Raw genomic sequence first — 17,305 nt, 5'->3', positions numbered from 1 at the left:
TCCATTAGTGATTTGTGGAGCTTGGCCAAACATTCATCATAAGCCCATTTGGAGGAGCTGATGTTTGGTCATCTGTCTCAGTTGACACAGTTCCCAGAAGGCATCATCAATTAGGAACTCAGTGGGGTGAGTAAATTGGCCTTTAACCCATGATTCAGTTTGTTGCACAGTTTACATTACTCATGCTTTAATTTAGATGTTCTTGAGCCAAGTTTATGAATCAGCAAACCAGAATTACATCTCTGTGCTGGGAAAGAAATGTTTTTACACTGTGCAAGAAGTTTAAAGTAGATTTTCCTTTTTAAGGAGTTTCTTTAAATACATTTTCAAAGTAGCATAATGGATATGCTGAATAGACTTTTAGACTGTCTATTGTTAGACTGTGATCATTTAAACTGTTTTTTTGCATGACAAATGATCACAAGAGCCATCATTCTTTGTGCTTTCTATATTTAATTGGATGGTAAAACTTGCCCTTTTGAATTCAGGCCAATCATGATCTTTAAAATAGAACTGGAATGATATCTTTTGAGAGGTGGCATTGACGGTTCTCAAGGTAAAATTTGAGGTTTATTTCAGGGAAGGTGGGGAAATAGTTTAGTTTTCCCATAAAGTAGGGGATTAACTGGTCACATTGGTTAGTGGAGGGAAAAAGCTGCTGATCCTTTGGGGCAAAGTCAGAATCTGGTCCAAGTCACATGGCTACCATGAGGAAATGAAGGTATATGAGACACATTCACACCCTCAAAAAGAATCAGTAATCACTTTATAATGGTTTAACGTAAGATTATTTAGAAAATACAACATTATATCACTTACTCTTTCTTAAAATTCGAAAGTCTGCAGAGTCCTTGATTAACTGTTCCTCCTTATACCACTGGATGTTTAAAGGGGAAGAACCCTGGATTCTACACTCCAGTACAACTAACTGACTCTTTGGTGATATAACATCCTGCAAATACTACAAGAAAAAAGCACATTTAATTTTAGTTAGTGACTTTATAAACTTAATTATGAAATGTAGAGAACAGTTCCTTAAGGGAATGTTTCATGAAAATCTTTTTGTTAGGGAAAGCAAAAGAGTTGGAGGAGCCATGCACCATTTTTGTAAATGACTATGTTGCTTACAAAGCTCACCATTTAATATGCTTATAGTTCTGGAATGCTATTTGAGTTGCTTACAGTAGCTCTCTAACAAAAACTTTCAGATAAATTGGCCTCTTTCCTAATATTTATAAGGGCCCTCAGAACTTTTTCTAAATATAAAAAGCTAATTTGTTGACATCTTTTTCAGACATGCTACCAAAGCCCAAGGTATCTAGAATTTTACAACTCCATTTGCAGTTTGAGATATTAGTTGTTTTGCAAACAGTGTGATATATGATATAACGTGGCAATAGATATCAACATAAGTAACAAAATAACTTTGGAGTTATGGCTGCTTACCAAGGATTGCCCTCAACCACTAAAGGTCTCTCTTGAGCTGCACGTATCATTTTCCAACCGCTTCTGAAATACCTTCACACAGGGGAGCCTTTATAAACAGTAAACTTCACAGCATTTATTCTGTTTTCATTAATAAGTATTGTTTTAAGGGGAATATGAATCATATTAACAAAGAAGATCTTTTGCTTTGTGTTAGATGGTGGCCATTGGAACTCTTTTTTAGCTTGACAAAAGATTACAAGACCCACTATTCCTCTTGCTTCACATATTGAATCTTAAGGTAAAACTTAACCTTTCCTCTGCTTTTTGGTCAGGTATACATTGATGCGAACAGTTGAAAACAGTAACGTTCTCTAGTCATTAAAATACTAGAATCCCAGCAAAATTGTAGCATATGTATATTTTGGTAACCTAGGACTAATAGGATTCTGCAAAATTGATCCTTGCCCTTATTGTTGTGGTTAATTACCCTTTAAGTTAAATGGTGCAATGCGTGAATTCAGCAATACTCATTTTGGTGAATAATTTTGGTTGTTGTGTACAATGACATTCTAAATTAATTCAAAAAGAAAGAGTTTGTGATTTTGCCTCATGTAGCAGCCAGATTCATTTCTCCCCAAAGAGACAAAGACAAGGGAGCCAAAAAACCATGTTAAATCTCAACACAATGGCAGAATAGAACATTATTCTGTGCTAAACATTTAAAAATGTTCATACCCTTTTTGGAATTTGTAGGATTAAACCTGTGCCAGTGGTATACATCTTGGGTATTCATGAGGCAGCAAAAGTAGTAGTGTTGGCCATGGAGAAGTATTGGCTCCAGTTATGTCTGAAGATGGATGAAAGTGCACTTCTCCTGCAGAAGCTAATCACTTTGATAAACTGCCTTTTAGAATCTGACGGGATTCACTTTTGGCTCCTTGAAAATACTTAATGGCCAGAATTTTACTTCCAGCAGGTGGGTGAGCACCTGGCCCGAGCGGGCGTAAATTCATTCGCAATGGCACAGGGCAAGCGTCCTGATGCCACCGCACACTTGCACGATATTTTGCTTGATGGGCACGCGTGAAAGTCGGAAGAGCACCCGCCGACATTTAAGCAGGCAATTAAGCTCAGTAACGGCCCCAATTGTAAGCAATTTTTTTGTGGCCCGTCCAATCTTATGGTTGGCGGATGGGCCAATCAGCCAGGCAGGTTTATAATTTTGACGAAACCTCATCGAAAGATGGGGTGAAATCTTCGTTAGGATTTAAAATAAAAATAAATATCTGGGGACTTTTTTTTTAATGTGGTATGCTTTCGGGTGCTTGATTGTGTCGCATGGACATTTTTTTGCAGCATTTTTGTGCTTTCTTTTATTATTTGGCAGTCTGCTTATGGGGCATCTGTCTGCCTTCGGGGAGCTCAATGGAAGCGCTCACCAGCAGCCGCAGTGACATCAGTTCCCACCCCCACCAGCAATGCTGAGCCGTTCTCTGGGTCTGTTTCACGCTGGCTGGCCGTTAATTAGCCAAATAGTATGAAATCGTGGCCCGGGGCCTATTGTGGTCGGGGGACAGTTTCCCATCCACTCCTGAGCCAGCTGATTGCACACACCCGATGAATGCAAAATTCAGACATATGTCTGTGTCATGCAGTTTTACTGTATGCGGGGGATACCAGGAGTGGATCTATTAACAATCCTAGCAGATGATGTTAGCTCAACAGTCCTGCCTCCTCATGTAAGATCTATGTCCATTCCCCACCACCACCCTCAGAGAGCACCATTGCTGTGCAAATGGTGCAGTGACACCGGATAACCAGATTCTGCCCAATTTCTGACCCCACTAGTCTCCATTCAAGCTAATAATGGCGCCTGGCCATTCACCCCAATTAACAAGGAAGTTCAGAGCAAAAGTCATGAAGATACTAACAAAACACAAAAAGACACTTCAGAAGACTGGAAAATATTAGTACAGCATTGTGTTACAATATTAGTTAACCAGATGAGCCAGCAATGCGAAATACAGAAAAAGTGTGGTGAGAAGGGCAAAGCATAATGTCCTGATGAACGAATCCTTACTCATTTACCTTTGTAAACACTGGAGCGAATTCTGTTGAAGCTCCTGAATGAGTAGAAAATGCGGTCCCTTGAATCTGTAAAAATGAAGTAAATTCAAAGTTTAAATAGTTCATCATTAATGGAGGATTATTTTCCCAACAACGTGTTGAGTTATCCATTGAAAGGATTTTTTTTCCTTTATTCTTTCATGGGATGTAGGCGTCACTGGCAAGGACAGCATTTGTTGCCCATCCCTAATTGCCCTTGAACTGAGCGGCTTGCGAGACCAATTCAGAGAGCAGTTAAGAGTCAATCACATTGCTATGGGTCTGGTGTCACTTGTAGGTCAGAGCGGATAAGGACAGCAGATTTTCAACATTAGAAGAGGCATAAATTATATCTTTCCTCTTGATGTTTAGTGCAAAAATTATTTAAGTTCATCGTTTGTTTCTAGACATATAGAAAAATGGCAAATATATGTCATAAAGATTCTGGCTCTTTAAAGCATTTTTACTGAACTAAATTTCATGGTTGTATTCATAATAATTGATGTGAGGACTTATTTTTAATTGATCAATAAAAAGGAATCTATGTAAATAATCTAGTTATATGTTTGCTGTTTTGGACAGTTGTTGGTATCTGTGCAATGTCTCATGTCTTAAAATATTCCACTTATTATAAAACAAAAGTTACTCCATCACATTCAAATCATTATCTTGGAAAAGAATCAGACTTCTAGACTTACTGAGACGTTATAAACAGACTTCTGAATGAACTGAGATGTATTGTTAATCACTACCTGCTGGCTGTTGACAGATAAGGTCTGAACAGGTTTGGAGTACATTTGGGGATTCTTAAGTCTTGCCGAACCTTCACTTCCCGAAGAAGAGGCTAATGTTAGCGACACAGTTGCTGATTTCCTCTGTACCCTGATAAGAAGAATCATGTTACAAAAATGGAAATTAATGGAGATCTTTTGTAAAAATGGCAGCCTTTACTACAGTTGTGGCCCAGGTGCAGCCCCTTATTCAGAAGGTTGGGGGTTCAAACTCCCCTTCAGAGACTTCAGCACAAAATTTAGGTTGATGCTCAAGTGCAGCACTAAAAGAGGTGTAGTTTTTAGATGAGATGTTAAAACAAGGCCCTCATGTAAAAAATCCCATCACACTGTTTGAGGAAGAACAGGGGAGTTCTCCCCAGTGTACTGGCCAATATTTATCCCTCAACCATCCCTAAAAACAGGTTATCTAGCCATTTCTGTTTGTGGGACCTTGCAGTACACAGATTGACTGTCGTCTTCCTACATTATAACAATGATTATACTTCAAAAAGTAATTCCTTGGCTCTAAAGTGTGTTGGGACATTCTGAGGTTGTGCAAGGTGTTATATGAATGCAAGTCTTTCCTTCTTTTTACTACCATAAAAATTTTTACAGGCTCGTCTGAAACAACATAGTTTTTTAAATTAGTCAAAATTATGAAAGAAGTTTATTGTTTCCTACAGTGTTGTCACCTTTACCAGACTGCATTAATGCTTTGCATGAAGGAGAAACAGTACCCCTTCTAGAATCATGGAATCATGTAGTACAAAGAACTAGAACGAGTGCGAGTGCAGGGAAACTTCAAAAAGTGATGTTAGCACAAAGGTGAGACTTGGCTGGTAAGCAATGGGTAAGTCTTTTTCTCTAGTTTTTTCTTCAGTTTAAAATAGATTAAGCTAAGGAAAGGTATGAGTTCTAGGGCTGAATCTTTTGCTTGTCGGGCGAGCAGGCCCAACCCAATCTCCGGCGGGCTGGGAGCCAATCCAGAGAAGCGGGCCCCGCTGCCATTTTAAGTGGGTGGGCCAATTAAGGCCTGCCCAGCGTGACATCCGCAGGTGGGAGGAAGGGGGGGAATTCCCCAGATGCGAGAGTGCACACATCTCCTTGAGGCTAAGTGCTGCCTCAGGGAGATCACTAAAAGGTTTGCAAACTTTAAAAATAGAAAAATAAAAAAATCATTAACATGTCCCCCTCATGTGGCAATGTCACACAAGATGGGACATGTTAATAAATTGCACAAAAACTTTAATAAACTTTTTTAAAACCGACACGAAACCTCATCCCGCCGGTGGATGAGGTTTCATGTTTTTTCTATTCCCGCTGGGGCTCCTGGCCTGCTCGCCGGCCTTAAGGTTGGACGGGCAGGTCCTTTAATTGTTTTAATTATCCTGTCCATGGCCTCAGTGGCCATTGACAGGTTGGCAGGTGGACAGCTGACCGCGCTGTGCCCCCGCCTTCCTGAAGATTTAAGTGGGGCGGGATGACTTTGGGGATTCCCCCCCAACTTCATCCAGTGTTATTTTTGTGTCGGTGAATGGGCCCCGCCCCTTTCTCGCCAACAGAAAAATTCAGCCCCTAGCTTTTATTTAAAGTACGTAAATAATTTAACTTTTTTACTTTATTTAACTTAAATAAGGGTCTTTTTTCAACTAGAGGCACAGCAGGGCAGCTCAGTCCCATGTTATGTACTGCCTGCAACATATGGGAAGTCCTAGACGCTCCTTGCGCTCTGGCCGACCACATGTGCAGGATGTGCCACCAGCTGCAGCTACTTGAGCTCCAGGTTTCGGAGCTTGAGCGGCAGCTGGAGACACTGAGGTGCATCTGCGAGGCTGAGAGTTTCATGGATAGCATGTTTCTAGACGTGGTCACCCCACAGCTTAAGGAAGTGCAGACAGAGGGGGATTGGTTGACCATCAGTCAGAAGAAAGGTGTCAGGCAGGTAGTCAGGAAATCCCCAGGGTGCATCTCGCTCAAGAACCGTTTTTCTGTGTTGGAAAACGGTGAGAGTGATGGTTCCTCTGGGGAGTGCAGCCACATTCACTGCACTGTGAGTGGCTCAGCTGCACGGGGGGGAGGAAAAAGAGGGGAAGAGCAATAGTGGTAGGATACTTGATAGTAAGGGGAACAGACAGGTGTTTCTGCGGCCATAGACGTGACTCCAGGATGGTATGTTGCCTCACTGGTGCCAGAGTCAAGGTTGTCACTGAACGGCTGCAGGGCATTCTAAAGGGGGAGGGCAAACAGACGGAGATCGTGGTACATATTGGTACCAACAACATAGGTAGAAAGAGGGATGAGGTCCTACAAGCAGAATTTAGGGAGCTAGGAAGCAGATTAAAAAACAGTTCCTCAAAGGTAGTAATCTCTGGATTACTTCCAGTGCTATGCGCTAGTGAGTATGGAAATAGGAGGTTAGTCCAGGTAAATGTGTGGCTGGAGAGATGGTGCAGGAGGGAGGGCTTTAGATTTCTGGGATATTGGGACCATTTCTGAGGGCAGTGGGACCTGTACAAGGCAGACGGGTTGCACCTGAACTGGAATGGGACCAACATCCTTGCAGAGAGGTTTGCTATTGCTGTTGGGGAAGGTTTAAACTAACTTGGCAGGGGGATGGGATCCTGAGTGGAGGTTCAGCAGAGGGAGATGCATAGCCAAAATTGGAAGGGAGAGCAAGTGAGTCTGGAAGACATAGAAGTTTTAGGCCAGTTAAGGCACAAGGGAGTTTGGTAAGGTTGGATGGTGTTTATTTTAATGCAAGGAATCTGATGAATAAGCCAGATGAGTTGAGGGCACAAATTAACACATAGAAATATGATGTCATTGCCGTCACAGAGACATGGTTGAGAGAGGGGCGGCATTGGCAGCTCAATATTCCAGGATACAGGGTCTTCAGGCGAGACAGGGAAGGAGGTAAAAGAGGAGAGGGTATCACAATATTGATCAAGGATTCAATTACAGCAGTAAGGAGGGATGACATCTTAGAAGGCTCCTCAAATGAAGTCATATGGGTAGAACTGAAAAACAAAAAAGGAGCAATCACATTGCTGGGAGTGTACTATAGGCCCCCAAACAGTCAGAGAGAAATAGAAGAGCAGATATGTAGGCAAATTTCAGAGAAGTGTAAAAATAATAGGGTAGTAATATTGGGGGATTCCAACTTCCCTAACATTAACTGGGGTGTTCATAGTGTTTAGAGGGAGCGGAATTCTTAATATGTATCCAGGAGAACTTTTTAAGTCAATACAAGAGAGAGACTTAATTTTAGGGAATGAAGCCAGGCAAGTAGTAGAGGTATCAGTGGGAGAACATTTTGCAGATGGTGATAACTCTGTTAGATTCAAGGTTGTTATGGAAAAGGGCAAGGATGGGCCAGAAATCAGAGTTCTAAATTGGGGAAAAGCTGATTTTAATAAGATCAGATATGTTTTGGCCAGAGTGGACTGGGAGCAGCTAGTTTTAGGTAAATCTGCTTCAGAGCAGTGGAACTCATTCAGGAAGGAAATAGGGAGAGTACAGGGCCAACATATTCCAGTAAAGATAAAGGGTGGGACCGACAAATCCAGGGAACCCTGGATGTCGAGGGACATACAGGATTGGATAAAGGGAAAAAGGGAGGCTTATGGCAGATACTGAGGGCTCAATACAGCGGAAGCCCTAGAGGAGTACAGAATGTGTAGGAGGGAACTTAAAAAAGAAATTAGGAGAGCAAAAGGGGGAATGAAAAATCATTGGCAGGTAAAATAAAGGAAAATCCAAAGTTATTTTACAAGTACATTAAGAATAAGAGGATAAATAGGGAAAGAGTAGGGCCCATTATGGACCATAGTGGTAATTTGTGTGTGGAGCTCGAAGAGTTAGGTAGGGTTCTAAATGAATTCCTTGTGTTGGTGTTCACAAGTGAGAGGGATGATGTGGGTCAGTCAGCATGGCTTTGTCAGCATGGGAGGACATGTCTGGCCAATTTGATTGAATTTTTGAAGAGGTGACGGGGTGTGTAGATGAGGGCAATGCATTTGACATAGTCTGCTTGGACTTCAGCAAGGCTTTTGATAAGGTCCCACATGGGAGACTGATAACGAAGGTAAAAGCCCATGGGATCCAAGGCAATTTGGCAAATTTGATTCAGAATTGGCCGAATGGCAGGAAGTAGAGGGTAAATAGGGGTGATAAATAGTGAGGAGGATAGCCTTAGATCACAGGAGGATATAGACGGGCTGGTCAGATGGGCTGATCAGTGGTAAACGGAATTTATTCTGGATAAGTGTGAGGTGATGCACTTGGGCAGGACAAACAAGGCACAAGAATACACAATGAATGGTAGGACCCTGGGAAGTATCAAGGATCAGAGGGACCTTAGTGTGCATGTCCACCGGTCCCTTAAGTTAGCAGGACAGATTGGTAATGTGGTTAAGAAGGCATATGGGATACTTGCCTTTATTAGCTGAGGCAGAGAATATAAGAGCAGGGAGGTTATGCTGGAACTGTATAAAACACTGGTTAGGCCACAGCTAGAGTATTGCATGCAGTTCTGGAATTCACATTATAGGAAGGATGTGGCCACACTAGAGAAGAGTGCAGAGGAGATTTACCAGGATGTTGCCTGGGCTGGGGAGTTTTAGTTATGAGGAGAGATTGGGTAGACTGGAGTTATTTTCCCTGGAGCAGAGGAGATTGAGGGGTGGCATGACTGAAGTGTATAAAATTATGAGGGGTATAGATAGGGTAGAGAGGATGGAACTTATTCCCTTGTTGGAGGGATCAATAACCAGGTGGTATAGATTTAAGGTAAGGGGCAGGAAGTTTAGAGGGGATGTGAGGAAGAATTTTTTGCACCGAGAGGGTAGTGGGAATCTGGAACTCACTGCCTGAAAGGGTGGTAGAGGCTGAAACCCGGATAACATTTAAGAAATATTTGGATGTGCACTTGCGATGCCGTGGCATACAAGGCTATGGGCCTTGTGCTGGAAAATGGGATTAGAACAGTTAGGTACATGTTTGACCAGCGCAGACTCAATGGGCCGAAGGGCCTTTTTCTGTGCTGTAGACCTCTATGGCTCTAAAAGGAGGCTATTCGGTCTATCTAGCTGTGCTGGCTCTTAGAAAGAAACATTCTATTAAGCTCACTCCCCTTCTCTCCTTTTCAAGCATGTACCCAAACCCTGCTCTGTGGAGAAAAGATGGAGTTTCACTACTAAAATTTGAAGAATTTTTTTTAAAAATTGCAAACAATGGAATGAAGAAATGAACACAGAAAACTCTGTAAAAGCACAGTAAATGAAAAGAGAAAAACTGGGTTAATGGGTTGTTTGTCACCCCATTCAAGAGTTTGGGAACAAAATTAATTAAAAGAGCAAGTACCCTTAACGGTCCAAAATGACATATGTGGCACACCCACATGCTTCTAGTATGAGTCATGCTGGATGCTATATTAATGATGGTGATAGTGCCCATACAGTGAGTGTTTGCTAGAACCATGCAGAGACAGCTCATGGCATTAAACAGCATGCAATGCTGATTTAATGCCAGCACTGTCATTTTGATACTCAACACTCCAGCTAAAGCCTTTTCTTCACCATACCCGATTGGACGTACATTCAATGGAAAGAAGGACTCCACATCAGCATTATTTAAAGGTATCATACCTACTTTCAGGTTAGTTGCTGATTGATTTCTCTCTGCTATTGCTATTATTGTACAAGTGTTTTTGTGCTTTCTAGAGTTCTTTAAAGGTAGCAAGGTCTACAGAGACTGGTATGGCAGATGCTGAAGGACTTTCATGGCTTCGGCGTAAACCAGATGCTGCCAATATGGATCCGATAGTGGGCATTCTCCTTGGAATACAGTGTGACAGGAGAAAGAGCAGAGGTGACATAGAAAAGGACAAGCTGCCAAAAGAGGGTGGAGAAGGGAAGGGGGAAGTGTTCTCAGCAAGAGGCCATATCCATCCAGGGTGTCCAGGGAGCAATCCTCTATCTGAACTTCAGCAAGGAACAATGTGTAAGCCATCTGCACTTCAGTAAGAAAGTCCTCACTGAAATCTGACCCCTAATACAGCCAGAACTCCAACCCTAGAACAGGGCTAGGACCAAATTGCAGGTGACTGTAAACTTTTATAATTACTTTGGCTACATTGCAAAAATAAAACACAATTGGATGCTGTGATGGTCAGTATCAGAGTGAAGGCCCTGAACTTTTATGTGCTTGGCTCCTTCCAGGCTGGAGCTGAAGATAATTCCAATATTTCACTGTTTGCTGTCCACAGTTGCAGAAGGGAGGTCATTGAGACTCTTTAGTCAAGGAGAGCTAAAAGAGGGGAGCTAGGGAGGAGCAGGTAGAGTGAGCATGTGGCATTTTGAGGATTTCGGGCTTCTCCATGGTCCAGGGTGCCATTGATGCACCACTTTGAGGGCACCATATGTCAAATCTGAGATACACTGCAACCGCAAAGATAGTTCCACTCCCTCAACATATAGTGTGTGATAAAATGTAGAGAGTCATGCAGGTCAATGCCCACTATCCTGGCAGCAGTCATAAGGTCTTCACTCTGTGCAGTCTGCTGTGTCATCTGGATTTTAGCTACCATGGCAAACCAAAGGGTTGCTCCAGGGAGCCAAAAGCTATCCATTGATCAGATGGCTCATGACTCCACTGTGCAACCCATGCACAAGTGAGCAGCATGAATACAATATAAACTGTGTGGCCAAACATAATGTGATAGAGCAGGCCATTGGTGAGCTGAAACAATGCTTATGCTTTCTAAACTGATCTGGTGGGATCCTGCAGTACACGGCAGAGTGGCTGTCAAGATTTGTGATGATTTGCTGCATCCTGCACAGCCTCATCTTAATGAAAGCACAGCTTTTCACAGCAGCTGTATGGTGAGCAGCTGAGGAACAGGACAAGGAGCAGAAAGAGAAGGAAGAGGAAGAGGGGAAAGCAATATAGACAGCTGTTTTTTTGCCTATGCTGACCGTGAACAACTCATTTGACAGCAATATCAGTCATAGCAACCCAAAACCCCCATTCGTCAAGCATCTGATACTTTACCTTCTGTCTGTCACTGACCATCAGAGTGAGCATTTGGCCACAATGCAAAAATGAAAACCGACACAAAGCAAACTTCCCAAACCAAATTTATAAATCAAAGCATACCACATTGCATAAAAATGTAAACTAACCAGCCTTGTGCATTTCCTTATGCCCGTTTTCCATGTGCCTTTGCCTGTCCTTTTGCTTCTATTCAGTGCAACCACAGTGGCTGCAGCATGGCTGCTGACTTTCAGTGGGAGAGGCTGCAGATGGCCTTGCAGGACAGCCTTGAGCAGCCCTGGGCTTTGAAGACTTGACTTGACAATGCACCATGAATGGCAGCAGTGTGAGCTGGCTGGCTGGCAGATGATGGCAAGGGTACTGGCAGAGTGACAGTGGGGGGACGATAAATGCTGCCATCCTGAGAGAGGACAGCAGGTTTATTCTTCATGGAGCCACTACCACACCCCAGACAGCACCTCAGCAATCCTAACAGTGTGTCAGAGGACACGTTGCTGGACGGCTGTGAGGCCTTGCAAGGCCCGTTAAACACTGGCATCCACAGCCATGATTTCAGCAGTCTGAGTTTGTGTGGCAGCCAGCTCAGCTTGCATGAGAACAGTCTGAGCTTCCACTGCAGCAGCCAGAGGATGGGTGACTTCTACTTGTGCTGCAATGGAAGCTGAGTTATCAGCCATCAGATGTTGCATTATAGTTGGGTGCACAGGTGCTGTTATGAAGTTGTCTATCACTTCTACGCTGAAAAGGATGTGCCCAAGATCTGTGATATGTTGGTGCCAGACTCTAACATGCTCCTTGACATTGCAGGTAATGTTTCTAGAGATTTGTTAAAACACCAAGCATTCACTGCGCATACCCATCAGCATTCTTCTGTTGGCTGCCCCATTGAAGTGCTCATTTGTGTCCTCTGCAGCAGAACCCATGTATGACATTGACCTCTGGTGAGCAGACACCTGCCGCATCCCTTGCCCCTGCTCTGGCTGCAAGCCAACCATGCCCATTGTCTCACCGCATGCCCATTTTGCCTCTATTGTGTCGCAGTAGGGATCTGTCTAAGGGCAGATTCGCACCTCATGTTCTCGCACTTTGGTCTTCAGTTGCTTGTAAGAGCCTCCTATTTTCAGTTTCAGTGAGCAATACGACTTGAGAAAGGTTACGTGAAGTGGTTTCCCATTGCCTTCCTTGCGTGCTTAAAGGAAAACACAAGTTCTTTTCCTGAAGGATCAGCTGGGGGCCCACAATAGTGAGGAGGCCTGTAAGCAGCCGTTGGCACATCGAGGTTCTAGTTCTTCCGCCATCAGCACTGAAAATTCATTGTCCACCATTGGCCATGGTTCGTAGGCCCAGGCAAATTTTTTGGCAGCATAGGTTCAAATCCCACCATGGCAGCTGGTGGAGTTTAAATTCAATACATAAAAAAAATCTGGAATTAAAAAATAATCTCAGTGATTGTGGCCACAAAACTATCATCAATTGGTGGAATAATAAGGAAATCTGCTACCCTTAGCTGGCTTGGCCTACATGTGGGTCCAGACCCACAGCAGTGTGGTTGACTCTTAACTGCCCTGTGAAATGTCTGAGCAAGCCACTCAGTTCAAGGGCAATTAGGGATGGATAACAAATGCTGGCCTTGCTAGTGATGCTCATATCCCATGAAATAACTATGTTTTTATGGATCTGGAAGGAGAAATGCACAAGGATTGGATTGTTGTAAGAGGACGAGGAAAGCAAGAGCTATATGCTTACATCATCTCCAGCTTGTAAATCAAAAGGGATTGTGGGAAGAAGGATGAATGGAATATTAAAGGAGGATTGAGTATGAGGATACTGTTATTTTCTCTGGTTTCATGAGGTTTGCAGCAGTGCCAAGTCTGTGATGGTGAGGGTTAGCTATGAATGTAACATTTAGATTGATAACGATCATTGATAGGTGAGTGATGGGGGTGTGGTACATTGAGCAGCATCTGAGGCTTGTGGTGCAGATGGTGGAATATGACATTTGAAGATGAATTTACTCACTTGGTCCATTTGTGTGAGGGCCATTGTACTTTTTGCAGCAATGTAACCAGGTCAGATTGACTCCCGGCATTGACTACCACAGCTGTCAGGTCCCAGTGCCTCTTGAGCATTTATCTGGAGGACCTTCTGGCCCCTGTGGGTACAGCACTTCTCCCCTCCTTTACACCTCTTCCACCAGGGCCGCCAGGGTAGATTCAAGAAATGTTGAGCTCTCTGTCTCCCATGTTGTGCCAATATTCATCCTTTTTCCACATCAGAGTGACTTGTCCAAGGACTTCCAATCTGTTCCAGGTACAATGCACCTCTCCTTTAAGAGGTGCAAGTTGGTTTTACATACTGGTAAGCTCTCACTATTGTGGGCCCCCTGCTGATCTGTGCAGCCTCTCAACAACATGGCAGACACTGGCTGCATGCTACAATCAAGATAGTGAGCAGGCAGCACAAAGTTGGCATGCTGCCTGCATCACATTGGACTGGCAAGGATTAATCACACATCACAAGTCCTGCACCCATTTTTGGGGCTGTCCAATTTAGCATCGCCCCCCTCCCCACCACCCCCGCACCCCCCACACCCCCCGCCCCCCCCCACCCGCCCCAACCCTCTGTCCAAAATTTTAACCAAATATTTTAAGATGATCATGGATCTGCTGTGTATTTCCAGCACCTCCAGGTTTTACTGTTGAAATGTACATGTTTTGTTGATTCCAGAGAGGATTATACACTGGTCTTTCTGGGATCTGAACTTGAAATCAGCTTTCAGTGATGTGGTGAAACTCCCCTCTTTGGGCTCACTGGAAGGATTTATTGTGAAATGAGTGTGGGATATCCTATTACCATTCCTAGCGTGGATGGGCCAGCAGTATAAAACTACCCGTCATGTGGAATTCATTATTGATGTCACTCCTAAAAAAAAATCATACTGATGTTTTTGGGGTTCATTTCTGAATCTGGGACTGAAGCATATTATTGGGGCAGAGTGGAAGGAAAATCCTGCTGCATTTATTTGTGCTGTATCTGAGCGTCTGATGCTGATACTGGACACCTGAAATGAAATGTTTTCCAGTTCCTCAGATCGTGCATTTCTGACCTTGGTGAGCACATTTGGTTTTTGAAAAAATATATTAAGTGAGCTACCACAAGATTGGTTAGCCTAAAAGCTAAAAGTAGGTGCATCCCTGAATCTCTTACTCCCTGGGGGGAGTAAGTCCAATCTCAGGAATGGTTGAGATCTGGAGTGGCAGTGGCTCAGGCTGGTTCTGTGGAGCCAATAGATGCACTCCTGCTCCTCCTAGTCCTCTAAGTATAAACATAGACTGAACTGCATACCAGCTGATACTTGATGGCATATGTGCAGTATAGTCATAAAATGGAAGCGCCTAGGGCTCTGATTTGCATATTGCAAAGGCCCATCGCAGGCAGATTCCCTGGCTACTCAACAGGCCGCAGTAAAGGTTGCAACGGCCATGACAGCTGGAACATGGAAGCACGTCATACCCTAACACTTGTTGGATTCAGAAGCCTCAGTGCAAACTAGTCGAGGCAGTTGAATCTGAGGAGCAGCATAAATAGACCCCGGGGATCAGAGGGTGGCCCCTCCTACCTGGAAGCGGAGCAGAGGCAGGTCAGGAACTGAGAGCAACATAAATAGAGTCTGGGGATTGGAGCATGGCCTTCTCTACCTGGGGCCGGAGCAGAGACAAGTCGGGAACCAGGAGCATTTCTGCTTCTGAAGAAACTGAGTGGGAGAAAAGCAACTTTGACATCATAGGAAACCAGTAAGTTGATTGGCCAGTAAGTGCTTGGTATAAGGAACAATGTGTTAAAAGCCAGCTTAGGTTAAAGGAGTTAAGGTAGATCTATAAATAACAAGATGTAAAATTTTAAAATAAAAAAATATATAAAATAAAATAAAATAGTTAAGATAAAATAATTAAAATAAATACCTAAAACACATATCTGTCTAATTAAGAAACTTGTAACCTTTAGTTGTAATTGTGGGTGGTACTAGCATTTAATAATACAATAAATTGTAGCATACGAAGGAATTATTCCAAATTAATTAAGAAAATAATTAAAATAAATTAGTAAATTAGAATAAATTTGTAAGTAAATACTGTAGTAAATGCTTTATATAAAGTTTAAGGTATGTCAGTGCAGCTCGGCCATGTGGAATGTACATCATGTGGGATGTGGGAACTTGTGCAGGCCACAAAACTCCCTCAATGACTACATCTGCAGGAACTGTCACCAACTGCAGAAACTTGAGCTCCGAGTTGTGGAGTTTGAGCAGTGGCTGGAGTCACTGTGGTGCATCCGCAACACTAAGGAATATGTGGATAGCACGTTTAGAGAGGAGGTCACACCACAGCTAAGACGCACACAGGCAGGTAGTGCTGGAATCCCCTGAGGCTGTCTTGCTCTCCAACTGCTTTTCCATTTTGGATACTGGTGAGTGAGATGGTTCCTCAGAGGACTGTAGCAAGAGCCAAGTTCGTTGCACCACGGGTGGCTCAGCTGCACAGAAGGAGGAGGAAGAGCACAAGTGCTATAGTGGTAGGGGATTCCATAGTTAGAGGAGCAACAGGCATTTCTGCGGCCTTTGATGACTCCAGGTGACTCCAGGATGGTATGTTGCATTGCTGGTGCCAGGGCGAAGGATGACGAGAGAAACAGAGGTAAACATAAAAGGAAGAAGTGCGTGTGTGACAGATGTCAGGCATAAAATACAATGGAGAATCAGGCTGAATATAGAAAGATCAGAGGGGAAGTGAAGTAGATAATAAGAAAAGCAAGGAGAGCATGAAAAGTGGCTGGCAGCAAACATAAAAGGGAATCCCAAGGTCTTCTATAAAGATTTAAATAATAAAAGGGTGGTAAAAGAAAGAATAGGACCAATTAGGTACAAAAAAGAGGGACTTGCATGTGGAGGCTGGGGAAATAATTTTTCTAAAATCACAGTATCTCAGTACATTAACATAGTGGGCAGAATTTTTCGCTCGGCGGGCGCGCGCCCGAACCACTCAAGTGTGAAATAATGCATGCTGACGTCGGCCAAGCGTACCGACATCAATGTGCACTCTCACAATATTTCGCTAGGAGGGCGCGCAAGGAAGACGGAGGCACGCCCGCCATTAATTAAGAGGCCAGTTACGGCCCTTGACACACCAATTGCCTCTGAGTTTACGTAGCCATGTGATTTTTTGGCCCTCACCTGGGCAAAATGGGCAGGTGGGCAGGCCACAGTTGGCAAAAGCTCATCCACAGGTGGGATAAGAAGAGACCAAGTACTTTGCGTCTGTCTTTACAAAGGAAGAGGATCCTACTCAGGCCGAGGTGAGAGAGGAGGTAACTGGTACACTAGAAGAACTTACAATTGAGAGGAATGTGATGTTGGAAAGGCTATCTTTACTTAAAATAGGTAAGGTACCAGGGCCAGATGAGATGCATCCAAGGGTACTGAGGGAAGTGAGAGTGGAAATTGCAGAGGCACTATTGATAATCTTGCAGCCTCCCTTAGACACAGGGGAGGTGCCAGGGGACTGGAGAATTTAACAATTCTGCCCACTGTGTTAATGTACTGAGATACTGTGATTTTAGAAAAATTATTGATGAGAAATTTCACCTTGGATTTGGGCTCCAACAAAAACTACAACTTGCAATTATGTAGAGCTTTTAGCATAATAATACTTCCACAGCTCTTTACAAGTGTTATCAAACAAATTTGACACAGAGTCACATAAAGAGATATTAGGCTAAATGACTAAAAGCTTGGTCAAAGGGGTAGGCTTTAAGGAACATCTTAAAAGAGAGAAGTAGGGAGATGTAGGGAGGGAATTCAACTTAGGCCTTGGCAGCTGAAGGCATGGCCACCATTGGCGGTGAGATTAAAATTAGGAATACTCAGCAGGCCAGAATTAGTGGTGTAC

At 43.4% G+C, this 17,305-nt stretch overlaps 1 protein-coding gene across 8 annotated transcripts in view; it reads right to left on the bottom strand.

Moving 5' to 3' along the window:
- The window catches only part of myot (myotilin), a 159,150-nt gene that overhangs the window by 125,239 nt on the left and 16,606 nt on the right, over positions 1-17,305 (bottom strand). For 4 of the 8 annotated variants that reach the window (XM_041194023.1, XM_041194018.1, XM_041194017.1 and 1 more), the window contains 3 exons: positions 4,287-4,416; positions 3,517-3,582; positions 820-961 (listed from right to left, as the gene is read on the bottom strand). In XM_041194023.1, coding sequence (XP_041049957.1) covers positions 820-961; positions 3,517-3,582; positions 4,287-4,331 — 253 coding nt within the window. In that variant the 5' untranslated portion in view covers positions 4,332-4,416. The remainder of the gene's footprint in view (positions 1-819; positions 962-3,516; positions 3,583-4,286; positions 4,417-17,305) is intronic. The other 4 variants (XM_041194024.1, XM_041194019.1, XM_041194020.1 and 1 more) reach the window with 2 other exon arrangements.

The sequence above is a fragment of the Carcharodon carcharias genome, chromosome 8 (genome assembly GCF_017639515.1).
Source record: "Carcharodon carcharias isolate sCarCar2 chromosome 8, sCarCar2.pri, whole genome shotgun sequence".
NCBI classification, from domain to species: domain Eukaryota; kingdom Metazoa; phylum Chordata; class Chondrichthyes; order Lamniformes; family Lamnidae; genus Carcharodon; species Carcharodon carcharias.
This window is presented reverse-complemented; position numbering and strand designations above follow the sequence as displayed.